The sequence below is a fragment of the Vitis vinifera genome, chromosome 14 (assembly GCF_030704535.1).
Source record: "Vitis vinifera cultivar Pinot Noir 40024 chromosome 14, ASM3070453v1".
Lineage (NCBI taxonomy): Eukaryota > Viridiplantae > Streptophyta > Magnoliopsida > Vitales > Vitaceae > Vitis > Vitis vinifera.
The window spans coordinates 24,056,365-24,070,098 of record NC_081818.1 but is presented as its reverse complement, the minus strand read 5'-3'; the positions used below and the strand labels follow the sequence as shown (position 1 = coordinate 24,070,098).

Below are 13,734 nucleotides of genomic sequence, written 5' to 3'. Positions count from 1 at the left end.
CAATGAAACAAATGAAAAGAATTGCTAGTATATGCATACCCTGCTTGAGAAAACAACTGATCTTGATTTATACAGCCAATTATTTGTGTACAAAAGTTTCCTGCAAAAAACAAATCTCATATTTTAATAAATTTCTTTCTTTTCTTTTTCTTTTTTCCTTCTTTTTTTCTTTTTTTTCTTTGGATAAAAAGCAAGAGTTGAAATGTCTTACTGACCTTTTCCTACTACCAGTATTTCTATAGATTATAGGATGCGACTTGAGACATGAGTTTGAGACATGGCTGTGATGCTTGCCGGAGGAAACAACAGAATGGCGTGGAAGAAATCCTAATGCTGCATCAGGCAATAAAATGGCACCCATGTCTTCCTATCATCAAAACCAAAATATCACTGTCTTAATATTGAAAAATCAATCCTTACATGTTGAAAATAGAGAAAATGAAAATGATCAACACCCAGGAATCAATTCCAACAACAAAAATAATTAGCTCTATTTCATTGGACTTTTCTTGCAGCATAAGTGTAAGACTTCCTCCTAACAAGTGAATTATACCTATGCCATTTTGGTACAGAGCTTATCTTAAAGCTATAGCTTTCTTCACTTTTGTACTCACCAAGGTCCTCCAAATTCACACAAAAACACCCAAAATAAAAATGTATCCATTCAATACGGAAATTTTCACAAAGACCCAACTATATTGTCGTGTCTCCATGTCCAGATATGGGATATTCTCAATATTTTCTCATTCAATGAACACAGATCACAAATTTTCTAGCTTGAACTACTCAACTAAAAAACCTAGAAGCAATTAAATCAAGCAATAAGTACACACATAACAGTATACATACATTATGAGAATAATAATGCACAACAAAAATCAAACAAACCAACCATCATTATCCGCTTCAGAACTTGCAACATGGAAATATGGAAAGAGACAGTAATCGTCAACAAAAAAAAATGGAAACAGACATAAAGGGAAAAAAAATACTGTCAAGAATTGCCATGAAAAGAAAAAGGAAAAAAAAAAACATAAAAGAGATCAAACCCAGAACGAGAAGCTACTGAAACTAGAACCCCCAAGGAAAAAAAACATCAGATTGGGGGGGAATGCCAACAATCAAGTACAGAAAAAAAAAAAAAAAAAAACTAAATGATCAAAATGATTGAAAATGGGAAGGAAAAAAGAAGAAGAAAAAGAAAAAAAGATGAACTGACCTGATTGAAAGGCTGAAATCAAGGCATTTGGATAGAGAAAGAAGGAAACGAATTGAGATGATACAGAAGAGCTTGGGAGCAGGAGTTGATGTAGTGGCGATGAAACAGAGGAGTATTAACGGTTTCCATTATCCCATGCCCTTTGTAGAAAACAATTTTCTCAAAGTCTATTCACTAAATTTTCTTTCCTTTTTCAAGACCATGTTGCCCCTCCTCACTTCTCAAATTTCCAATTCCCTGTAAAATTAGGGTTATTTTTGAAGTACGTTCAAACTTAATAATGATATTAAATAAAATAAATATTTATATATTTTCATATTTTAAAAGATTTAGCTTATTTTATTGTTGATATATAATTAGGGGTTGTAAAATTTAATATAATTTGTCAATACAATTTAAATCTGACATATTTTGTGTGGATACAAATTAAAAATAATTGTATTTTGATCAAATTTATGTTGATATGAATAATTTATTAAATAAATATGTAATGTTTTTATTAATCAATGTAACATGAATTTAATTAGAATGGACTCATTGTTTAATAATCGTATTGAATGACCTAATTGTAAATTTAAACTATTTGATATATTTTAAATTTCAAGATTAAAACATAATGAGAGGAAAATAAAAAATATTTAAAAATTTTATTAAAAGTATGTGTTTAATATTTTATAAAAATAATTTTATAGAAAAATTAATTTAACAAGACAACCTATAAATACATATTTCAATAATCTATTTTTTAAAAAATAAAATAAAAAACAAGAAAAAAAATTCTCATTCAATTTTTTAAAAGGACTAGTAAAAATATTTTATGAGATTTTTTTTTAACAAAAAAGGGTTTCATAGTTTTAATAAAATTTTATTCCTAGGTGGTGAAAAAAGTTTCAAAAAATAAAACAAATATTTTGAATCTTATTGTTTATAATATTTTTATTTTGAAATTACTAGTAAATCTTTGTAAAATATTTTAAAAATAATATATGATTTTAAAATAATAGCTTATTAATTTTTATTTTGAAATTCCTGGTAAACCTTTCTAAAATATTTTTAAAATAATAGCATGATTTTTATTTTAATAAATTCTGACAAATACCTAACTTTACAAACCAAAAATAGTATTTTCCTTACCAGCAAAGAAAGAAAAAAAAAAACAAAAGACACCATTGTAACTATTATTCCATTAATTAAAAATATAATAAATAGTTAATAAATGAAATCGATCATTCACTAGTTGTGTTGTTATTTGGAATAAAATAAAATAAAAAAGAGGAGAGGGTTGGGGGGTAATTTAGTAATTAGAGAAGCGGAGCCTCCCACGGTCACGGGCGGCCCACGTGAGTTTACCCATAAAGCAAGTTTTCTTTTCATAGATCTCGGGAAACATAAAGGAAGGAAAAGGATGGGAAAGCCTTGAATAAAAGTTTGGAAATTTTCACCTGCGGTCTCTCTTTTGGTGGTCCACCTATGCTTCCCACTTGATCCCTCGACCATCGCCCTCCAATTTTACCCTTTGATTGTTTCTTTCATTGACAATGATCAAACAGCATTTCTGATTTTTTTTTTTTTAATTTAATTTTTATAATAAATATTTTATTGCTTAGAGCTCACATAAGATTAGAAAATATTTCACTTTCAGGATACGGATACTCAGATCTAAGTGATCTAAATGTGTTATAACTGAAGATCAAGAAATACAATAAAATAATCCTCCTAACATATCACTCATGTTTTTAACTGCTCAATGAATGGAGTGCCTGGAATAAAACTGGCTCATGCCTGCATCCCCCTATCAATCATCCTCTTGCTTTCATTGCTCTAAAGAACATGGATTCTTTCAGTGGTTTGGTTTTCTGGTGGAATAGGCTGCCAAAACCAAGGCAACAGAAGCTCCCAGCAATATCATCAATCGTCTCCAGAGGTTATTTCTGTCACTAGTTAAAAAGATCAACCATTAAAATGAGTGGAAATGAAGTATTGAAAGGAGAGGAAAAGGATCAGCGATGACAAAAATCCACACTATTTTGAAAGACTATTGGAAAATGCAGATGAATTCTTTTAGCCCTCAAAAAATAATCATACTGAAAAATAAGATCATATAATCCTTTAAAGGATGGTTCAATGAATAGCTTCTCTACAAAATTGAACAGATAGAATGGTCCAGGATTGGTGGATATGATGCCTACTGTCACTCATGAGCCTAAGGATGCAAAATTTGGGATGGAATGCAATCAATGAAAAACAAGGGAGGGTTGCAATGATCTCCGGCAATGGAGGAGGGCAGCAAACACAAAGGTAGTAAGCAAAAGTCTCAGACCTCCATATGCTTGTTCTGTGCCAAAATAGTAATATTTAATTCACTGGCTTTATCTATTTTTCACAACTATAGTCTTAGATTAAATTGAACTGGAAAACTAGAAGCACAAAAGTTGAGAATGAGAGAGAACAGCATTAAATCACACTTGGGGGGGAGGTGGGAATACAGAAATAAATTCCATACCCAAATACCAATGAATGCATTACAAACTTACCTTACTGCACAGGGATTTCGGAAGAAATACAAAGCTTTGAGTCTGCCCCACCACTGACCACAGAATCACCTTTCCACCAGTCAGCACATAATACCTGAATAATGTAACAAAGGCCATCACATCCAATGAAATCTGAGTTTATTTCTGTGAGGACAACAATAAACACAAAAGGAAAAATGGGTTACCTTGTTGTTGTGTGAATCAATGACAGCCAGAGGCCACTGAAACAGCAAAGTATATTTTAGTATCAATCTTATATGGTAACATGGGCCACAACATATATAGTAGAAGTCAAGAAAATACAATACCGCAGTTCTGAGATCCCACAACATAACTTTCCCATCATAGGATGCGGAAAGCAAATGAAACCATGATTTATTGTGCCACTTGCAAGCCGAAATCCAAGAAGTGTGTGATGAGAACTGAAAGACAGGAGTCAAAGTTCCTACAAGATCCAAAACTTTTATGTAAATAAATGAGAGAGAGAGAAAGAGAGAGAGAGAACACTCCACTATATAAGTTTTGCTAAGTTTAAAAACCTGGTTTGCGAGGATCCCATATCCTAAGAGTGGTGTCAGAGCCACCAGCAGCAATGAGAGCAGAACTTTCTCCCCCAACATCAAGGCAGTTGAGGGCCTTCCCACAAAACTGTGCATAGTGGAGGACATTATCATCCAAACTCCCAGAGAAACTTCAAAGCATTTTGTTAAAATAGAAAGGAATACAAGGAAAACAAACTATCACTACTGCTTGCAAGAGATGTGTACTCAAAGCTATTAGTTGGTGCATAAAGTAGTTAGTTTAAGTTGACAATTTTGTTCCTTTCATCCTACCTTAGGAATTTTTAGATTTAGTGTGACTTACACTCCATTAACTCAAGGTCGTTGTAGGGTCAACCAGGAATAGCATAGAAAGGTCCATAAAGGCTGATAGTTTAGACCAAGAGGCATAATGTAAACTTCAGTGTTTTTATATTGAGCTTCAAGTTATGCGTTTTAAAAAGTAATAGTTGATCCAGCGCTTAAGCGCTTTTGGAGAGTGCTCAAGAAGTAAAAAGGAATGCTCAAGCGCCCAGTACTTGAGCATTCTTCCCAAAATAATAATAATGTGATATTTTAATTCTTTCCATTTTTCAAAATTTATTTTTTGGAAAATTAGGATTCTAATCCACAAGAGTTGCATTCCTATATATATTACAAAAAGAATTATTAGCCTGCCCGAACCCTCAAACTCTCAAAATGGTTCCTGATTTCCTCTTAGGTTTGTAATAGAGTTCCACATTCCCTCAAGGCTTTTGAGGTGTCCACTAGTGAGCACGTGTAGTGCTGCATTAAGGACATGAGGACTGGTATAAGTCTAGGATGTAAGTCTTAGGGCTCGCTTCTGTTAGGTAATTTGTGCATTTTTCCTTCGGTATAGTGGATTTGAGCTTTGTAGTCTCTTGATCCCATGGTTATTATATCCACAAATTCCTTGGAAGACTTTTTGGGCGGTTTTCCACATACATCACTTGTCTATGTGTGTGATTGAATTTCTCTTCTACTTCATATCTTCTTGAGAGAAAATTAAAAGTAAAAATTGGGCCATAAAAAGGAGGACTACGTTTCATAATAAGATCTAGAACTTTCACTATTGACGACAAACTAGCCTATTTCTAGAAAACAACTTCCAATAAGAGAAACAAAGGAAGACCTTTACAAATCTTCTAACAAGTATAGAATTTTGGTGCTTTAAACATTACGGCTATTCAAGAAACACCTCCGACAAAGCACAACCTAATTGTCATACTAACATTCTGAAATGTTTAGCTGAGCCCAACCTGCCTCAAGGGTAGCTTAGCAAGAGGGTTTATGCTTCAGTCCCCTACACATGACATTCATATAAGTTGGATTTGATAATTCATCATCAACCCACTTGAAAACTCTGGACGACCAAATGTAAACCCACCCATTGAAGCTAACATTTAGAACGACTGCATCTTTATTTTGTGATGGATGGAAAATCACTTGGCAGTTTTTTATTATGCACAACACAATGAAGACAACTGAATGAAGCAGTAAGAGGAGCAAAATGATTCAAAACAAAGATGCTGCAAGCACAAAAGGATGACATAATGACCCATGGATGAATGATTATGTTGGCATCTATAGCACATTATGACATATTATGACATTTTCTTGAGTTTTCTCTTCTACTTCACAGTGAGGGGAAGCCAACTAAAGTAAGATCCCTGATCCCAAGAATTAAAACCGCTTTCTCCCCAATCAAGGTTGGAGACTAAGACGTCAAAAAATGAGATGCACATTCATCCAAATTGGTTTAAAAATAAAATGTGATAGTTTAGCCTAGAAAAAAAAAAAGGGCTTAAAAAAATGTGTCATCTATTTTCATAAGGAAAATTTCAACTACAAGAAACGTCATTTGCCTTAACCATGCACACAAAGTAAAAGAAAGGCAAAATAAGATCATTCTCACTTACCAAGTTCCATGAATCTTTGCCCGTCTCAACATCCCATCTTCTGACAGAATGGTCCCATGATGCTGAATAAATTGTTTCATGTTGAGGCCAAATCACAGATGATACACATTGTGTATGCCCAACAATGGTAGATACAGCCTCTCCCTAATGGCACAGAAAATTGTGAAGAATAATGTTTGTGGCATGCCAGGAAAGAAATACAGATGCAATTTAAGTCACAAAGTTCAACATCTGAGAACTCTTTTATACCTCTTCTTTCTTTTTCTTTGAAGGACAACTCTTTATTTATTTATTTATTCTTATGAGTTTCTTTGAAAGATAGCTCATCTTTCACGTGCCTTTTAATTGTCCTTACTCGTATGAACTTTTTGTTCTCATTAACCAAAAGAAAAAAAAGGAATTCTTTCCTAGCTCACTAACCATGAAATATATGTTGTATTCATAATGTGGATCAATTTCAAATAGAATAACATAGGCATCAATTATTTTTTTGACAGGTAAATTGTATAAGAGAGGCATAGCAACATTGGCCCTCATTTCCTATCACACAAACAAATCACTCAGAACATTAAAACAGGTCAAAATGACTCAGGTTTTATCCTAGTTGATCAGGTGGAGAATGTTCAGAGCTTGGAGATAATGCTAGGATGAAGGATTGGGTCTTTCCCACATTTAGGCCTGCCTTTGGGTGCCCCTTTGCATCTAAGGCTACTTGTGACTCAGTTGTGGAAAGATCTGAGAACAATAGACAAGTAGGAAAAGGCAAAACCTCTTGAAAGAAGGAAGGTCAACACCTTAGAAAGCATTTCCCCGCATTTTTCAATGTATTTAAAGTCTACACTTATCATTTAGCATCAGTGAGGATCAAACTACAAAAGCAACAAGGGACTTTTCACAGGATGGCCAGAAGACAAAAACAGAAGAGAACATGCATCTGCTGAAGGGGGGAGTGGAGTACTAACAAAAGGACCAAGGAGGTTTAAACATTAGAAAACCAAACCTGAACATGCTGAATAATGCATTGCTTGTGAAATGATTCTAGAGTTTCTTAGTGGAGAAAGACAGCTTCTGAAGGAAAGCAGTGGCAGGGAAAAGGTCAAGGGTGGATGGCACTTGCAGGAGGTAAGGGGGTGCATGGAAAGGGGGTGTAGAATTGTATAAGGAGGGGATGAGAAATTTTTGCAAACTTCATTTGTCATACTGTGGGAGATGAAGGTTCTAAAATGATGTGTTGTGTAGAGATCATCCTTGAGGATAGGCTCCCCAGTAACAAATAGGCCAGGGTAGCAGATAAAGGCCATTCTCAGATGTGACAACAAAATAAAACTGTTACACTTCCACATGACACTGAAAATTTTCCATTTTGTTCTCATGCCATTTTAAAACAATTTTTATTTTTTCAAATTTTTTCATTTTTATAGTAACTTTAACCTCTTTGATAACTTGATAGTTATTTCCACAGGACACAGTTTTTTCCTTGAAAGACGAAAAGGAAGAATTTCAATTCCTTGCAAATCCAAATGGCCCTTGAGGGAATATGATAGATGTAATACCTCTGCTTGGGATTCCTCAGCCTCATTGTTCACTTTTCTCTTCTTAACTGAAACCAGATCACCTTCTACATCAAATTCATCCGTCCGCCATAAATTGATTGTACAATCCCATGAACCAGAACATACCTAAGTAAATGTAGTGATAAAGACGATGCGATGAGCTTAACTTTCATATTAATTCATTCATGTTGATATTGATGACTAAAGTTCACAAGAAATAGAGCAAACCATATTTCCAGTAGGCTGTACTGCAACACTTTGTACAGATGCATTATGCCCATGCAGAATTTTAAATGCTCTAATTTTTAGGGGAAGATCATGGCGCTCCCCTGCATCAAACTTTGAAGGAGAAGGGATGAATTTGTTAGGTGGGAAAACATAGTTGCATCACTAAGGAGTAGCTTTTCTTCTAATTACCTTCCACAATCTTAGGGTCCGATCTTTAGAGGCAGTGGCAACAACTGAATTGTTAACACTTTCCAACCCTGCAAATACACACTGCCAGATCAATGGCAAGTAATGATGATGGTAGCATATCAACATACACACCAGCACATACAACTAGTTCATACAATCATGGAAAGGAATCATTTTTAGAGGCCAATTGGGATAGAGACAATAACATTATGAGTCAGAAACCCCAACTGTTCCAGCATGAAGGCTATCAAACTTCCAGTTCCAGCTTTAGTCAGATCGGTTAAAGTTTTTGTGGAACAGATTTAGTTATAGTAATGCAATGTGCATCATACCAGGACAAACTTTTCCCTGAACTCAATGGTCAGAACTTTGAAAGATTATACATATTACCTACTTGGGAATTAGTAATTCATCCATTTTCTTTTCAGTATGTAAACTTCAATACGTTATCAATCAAAACGACAACCATAACATGTTATCAATCAAAATGTCAACCATAATACCTATTATGTTGCATCATGTAACAATAAAATAATTGATATGACCATTTGCAGGAAGAAATAGCCATTTTAAAGATGACTATCTGTGATTTATACCTTTTGGGTCAATAAATTTAACCGAAGTAATTGCATCATTGTGTCCTTCTAATATATGTGTGCATGATCCTGCAGCTTTCCATAACCTAGAGAAAGTAGAATCATAAATAATAGGTATAGCCTGAATTATCAAGTTCCATAAAGAAAGTACACATTAACATAAAGAAGATAAAATTGGGTAAAACTGACAAACTCTCGCAATATTTACCTTCCTAAACCATCATAGCAACCCGTCAAAATGAACCTGCCAGATGATATAAATTAGCATGGTTTTTTGAAAAAAAAGAATGCAATTTAATTATTAGTTATAATAATATGATTAACATGGGGTGATATTGGAAGAATATGCTACAGAAATTTTTTTATTTTAACCAATCATTTGATGTGCCATGCCTAGGGAGATATAAAAATTAGAACAGCATAATCAATATACTGTAAAATATTCACATGCTTACCCAGGATTAGAACCATCCACTGCACTGACCCAGTCATCATGCAAAGAAGGCTCTTCCTGTTTTCTTGGAGCCACAGCCTTTATGTATTCGATTTCTAATATTTTCTCCTGTAATATGTCATAGATTATAATTTAGAATTAGAAGATAAAAGAGCACATGAATGATGAGGTTTACAAATGCTCTAGTGGTATCAAATACATTATTATGCACTTTACTACATAAATTTTGTACAAACATGATATCTAATATATAGCTACCCAGTTAATTCAGTCAATCTTCATGTTTATTATGCTCTATTTATTTATTAGAAAGAATGAGGATAAAGAAGGAGAAAGCTTGTAGAAGTTCCTTGTTCTAGGAATTTCTTCCCTTTCTTACAAGATTCTTCTGATGGAACCAAACAGAGAGAAAAACAGGAGCAAACATCTACAGCAAACAACATAAAATAATGGCAAAATATTTAAGAGAATATAATTACCGCTGAGATGCCCTTTGCAATAAGAAACTGTTCAAGTGACATCCGAACCAGCTCCCCATCAATCAGGAAATCAAAAGGTTCGGGTTTCCAATCAGGGTTTCCTGGTCATGATCATCAATCAAACTCATCTCAGTAACAAACAACAAAAAATTAATAAGCATCAAACCCCGAATATATAAGCTTCTCAGAGCAATACACATTCGTACAATGCAACCTTTTCAGGACAGAAACACCAAAGCTTGGCTTTTGTTTAATTACCATGAAGCCAAAGAAGGAAAAATGTAGAAATGAAAATATCGAAACATGACAACATTTCTTTAATTGTTTGAATAAACCGACTATAAAATTTTCTAGGAACCAAACCAGATAGTGTAAGACTTCGAATTTCTGTTCTTCAGTTCCCTCTGCCGATACATAATGGCAAAAAAAACTCTCTCTTCATTTTCTTTGTGAGAAAAAGAATAAAAAGAAACTGAAGCACTGCGCAGCAAGCAAATTGAAATCATTTTCCTTGCTCTTCTAAGCAAAAAAAAGGGTGCAAATTTTGCTTTCAAAAGCAATAACTGAATAACGAAGTTCGAAAATTTTCGAAATTCCAAAATTCCAGCCAAATGATGCCTAAAGTTTTAGCCTCCAGAATTGTTATTGCTTTCTTTTCCACAACAGTTGAATAGTATCTCAGCTCAACTAAACTGAACCAAAATAAATTGAGGAACTAAGACCAAAATTTCCTTTCCTATTGTTTTCCCACGTTTTCTCAGCAACCAAACAGAAAAAACAAATATGAATATAAATTATACCAGATTTGAGGAGATTGTTTACGATGGCCGAGAGACCCATTCTTGTAAGGTTAGAAGGGATTGCAATTGAAGTCGGTGGAGTCTTGAACGGAGACTGGAGCTTCGTGGTGAAGCGCACCTGCACCCGCCTTGACGTCTCTTCAACATCTCCGTCAATCTCCATATCCGATTTTCCCTCTCAGTATCCACAGGTGACACAGACAAAAGATTAGGGTTTAGGGTTTAGAGTGAGAGGAAAAGGTTTTAGAGTGGATGGGGGTCGTTATGGGCCGATCAGTCCGTTTACACTCAAATGGGGCTTGGGCCGATTTTCCAAACTTAGTTTCCACTCTGCCCAATCCACCAATCAAATGCCCTTTTTGTTCTTTTATTGGAAGTTTTGAAAGAAAATGAAAAATAAAAAATAAATAAATAAATAAAATAATAATAATTTCACCATAAAATATAAAAATTCTTAGAAAATTATATTTTAAATTAATTAAAATTTTAATAGCGTGTTTGGTTATATAATTTAAAAATAGTTTTTTGTTTTTAAAAATAGAAAATTATTTTAAAAAATTTTTAACATTATTTGGTTGTTCTCTGAAAAAAATTTTAAAAAATGAAGTGAAATAAAAAATAATTTCAAAGAATAAGTAAGAGTTATTTTCACTAATTTTTTAAAAATAAAACAAAAATATGAATCTGTTTGATCATGTTTTCTGAAATTTGTTTTTAAAAACTATTTTTAAGTTAAAGAATAAAAAAAAATTAAATACAAAAAGTTTAAAACATGACTAAACATTTCCTAAGATATCAAAAATTTTAAAATATTTTGTATACAAGTTAATACTATTCTTTATTTAAAAAATAAAAAATATATTAAAATAAGTACTAATTAGATCAATTTATTTCACTTAATTTTTTTCTATATAAAAATTAATTTTAAAATATATTAATTTCTTTCATGTTTTTCTTAATAAATCAAATAATTTCTTAATACTTTATTGAAACCAAATATAATTGAGAAAATAAAGGATATGATTAATTAAGAAAAACACCCAAGAAGGGGGTGAATTGGGTTTTTCAAAAATATTTTCAATAACAACAATTTCAAGCACAATATAAATGAAAGTAAAGAGATAGAGTTAGAGAATTCAAACTCGGGTTTTATAGTGGTTCGGAACTTCCTTGCCTACGTCCACTCTTCTCAATCTCCTAAGAGTGAGGGTTCCACTAATTTGAAGCTTCAACCAAGCTTTTAATCTTCTTACACTTGGATTCCGGTTCCAATAGGCTCTTACACAATCTCTTCAAGAATTACACCTCTTGAAGGCTTAAACGCTTGGCTTTTACAAGAATAAAACACTCAACCTAGCTCAAGGATGGATCAAATACAAAACAAGGCTAGGATGACTCACAAAGGTGCACTAAGGAGTATGCAAATGATGATTTAATGCACCAAGGAATAAATGAGAGCTTTTTGATAAAAAAAAAACAAGTAGGTAGACAATTGATTGTGAGTATTCTCTTGTACATAAATGAAGTGGAGCTCTTAATTTATAGGTTTCTAAGCTTGGGAGTCAAAAACAGCAAAAGGTACCCTCGACCGATTGAGCTATGGGTCAACCGGATCACTAGTCGTTGGGCATTAAATGCTTTGACAGGTTACCGTTGCCTCAACCGGACCTCGACTAGATCTCAACCGGGAAGGGTGTGAACTTCAACCGGGAAGAGAAGACTACTGGATGAGAGAGAGAGTGTTTTTTGACACTCCTCGACCGGTCCTTGATCGGACAGGGTCAACCGGTTCCCTAACCGATTGAACTGATTGGCCATAGCCTCGACCGGTTGAGCTTTTTGGCCTCGAAAACTCTCCTTTAAAAATTCTTTTCTTTTATACTACTTAGGCAAGGTCTTTAGGTGAATAAATATGTCAGTTTTAAAACATTTTGCCTAAGGTACATTTGATAAAACTCGGGTTTGAATGAATTTGAAAGTTTAAAGAATAAACCGAGTTTTTCAAAGATGCATGAAATGGAATGAAAACCTTAAGTGCACCCATGCATTCATCTTACATTCATTTCCTATGATCAAGGGACTTCCAATAATCTCGGTCTTGTATCCATTTGGTCCTTGGATGAATTTTCGAAATTATACCTGAGATTCTTTACCATTTAAAACAATTAGTCACTTAACCATGGTTTGTTATCATCAAAACCCGATTAGGAGAACCGTTGGGCTAATAATAATAATAAGATTTAATTTGTATCTTGAAAAGCTACATGTAAATAAAATAAATAAATAAATATAACAAAAAATATTTTCAAATTTATTTATTTGTTCTATTTTATATAAAAATAAATTTTGAAATATATAAATTTAAATAATTTACTATATTTGATTTTTTTTCTTATTTATATAATAAATTAAAGAAGAAAATTTTTCTTGTACTACTTGTGATTCACTAATACTTTTATAATTAAAATAAACCTTGATTTGTTTCTTCAAATAAAATCTATTCACATCAAGATACAATGAAAGTATGGTACTTCTATTTTTTTTCCATAATGAAAATTAAAGTTTAACAATGGAATTTCTATTGATAAATCTTGATCATGAAAAAGACGTAGGTTTATTCATCACAACAAAAAACCATTAGCCTTGAAAGAAGTATCCATAATTATACGTGGCCTAGATGTTATTATCACGTGAGTCTTATAACTCTAATTAGTATTTTCATGTCTTCTTCATCTTCATGATGTAGCACACTCTCGTGCTTGTCAATGGATCGCTTTAAAAAAAGTATAAGGGCTTGAACACTAGAATCCTCAACTCTTAATTTTCCTTTCTGAATTGACTTTCAAGGTTTTTTATTTAAAACTTTGAGTTTGAGAGTTCTTGAAATTAGGGTAGAATAATGATGATCTTGAGAAGTTTGGGTCATGTCATACTAGTAAAACCAACTATAGAAAATTAGGAAAACTTTAGTAACTTTTTAAATTCCTTTTGGAACTAAAAAATAACCAAGTGTTTGAGTGCCTTCTAGGATGGTGCTTGCACATTCCCTATTGGGTGGTCAAGCATACAACCTTGGGTTAGGTCGAATTTTCTTATTTATCGGATCCTTGAACCAACAAGGACGACATTGTATTGGTAAGGCCAAATGATACTACTTGATAGTCTGCTTATTCATATTTAACAGTCTAATCAAACTTCTTTTG

At 33.1% G+C, this 13,734-nt stretch overlaps 2 protein-coding genes across 4 annotated transcripts in view; both read right to left on the bottom strand.

Moving 5' to 3' along the window:
* LOC100254959 (uncharacterized) overlaps positions 1 to 1,374 on the bottom strand; it is a 44,578-nt gene extending 43,204 nt beyond the window's left edge. Inside the window, exons 1-3 of one of the 2 annotated variants that reach the window (XM_010662324.3) lie at positions 1,220 to 1,374; positions 216 to 367; positions 40 to 100 (exon numbers count right to left, since the gene is read on the bottom strand). In XM_010662324.3, coding sequence (XP_010660626.1) covers positions 40 to 100; positions 216 to 361 — 207 coding nt within the window. In that variant the 5' untranslated portion in view covers positions 362 to 367; positions 1,220 to 1,374. The remainder of the gene's footprint in view (positions 1 to 39; positions 101 to 215; positions 368 to 1,219) is intronic. The other variant, XM_002276836.5, reaches the window with a different exon arrangement.
* A 1,465-nt stretch (positions 1,375 to 2,839) lies between these two features.
* LOC100265290 (ribosome biogenesis protein WDR12 homolog) lies at positions 2,840 to 10,867 on the bottom strand. 2 transcript variants are annotated; one of them, XM_010662323.3, is made up of 14 exons: positions 10,532 to 10,867; positions 9,732 to 9,832; positions 9,254 to 9,360; positions 9,007 to 9,042; positions 8,799 to 8,884; positions 8,203 to 8,270; positions 8,014 to 8,124; positions 7,786 to 7,911; positions 6,233 to 6,376; positions 4,293 to 4,401; positions 4,062 to 4,198; positions 3,939 to 3,974; positions 3,754 to 3,847; positions 2,840 to 3,156 (listed from the first exon to the last, which is right to left on the bottom strand). In XM_010662323.3, exons 1-13 carry the CDS (start codon positions 10,692 to 10,694, stop codon positions 3,755 to 3,757), a joined length of 1,317 nt encoding a protein of 438 aa, XP_010660625.1. In that variant the 5' UTR covers positions 10,695 to 10,867; the 3' UTR covers positions 2,840 to 3,156; position 3,754. The 2 variants fall into 2 exon arrangements, with proteins under 2 accessions (XP_010660625.1, XP_002279575.1); XM_002279539.5 differs by having other exon boundaries at positions 2,840 to 3,150; positions 10,532 to 10,802.
* Between the last annotated feature and the right edge of the window lie 2,867 nt (positions 10,868 to 13,734).

Excerpts from the sequence above, each read along its gene's own strand:
- LOC100265290 (XM_010662323.3), bottom strand. The coding sequence starts at position 10,694 with ATGGAGATTGACGGAGATGTTGAAGAGACGTCAAGGCGGGTGCAGGTG. Across the intron at positions 6,377-7,785 it reads CTGAGGAATCCCAAGCAGAG|GGAGAGGCTGTATCTACCAT; the intron begins GTATTACATCTA and ends CTGTGCCATTAG. Across the intron at positions 3,848-3,938 it reads TTGATTCACACAACAACAAG|GTATTATGTGCTGACTGGTG; the intron begins GTAACCCATTTT and ends TACATTATTCAG.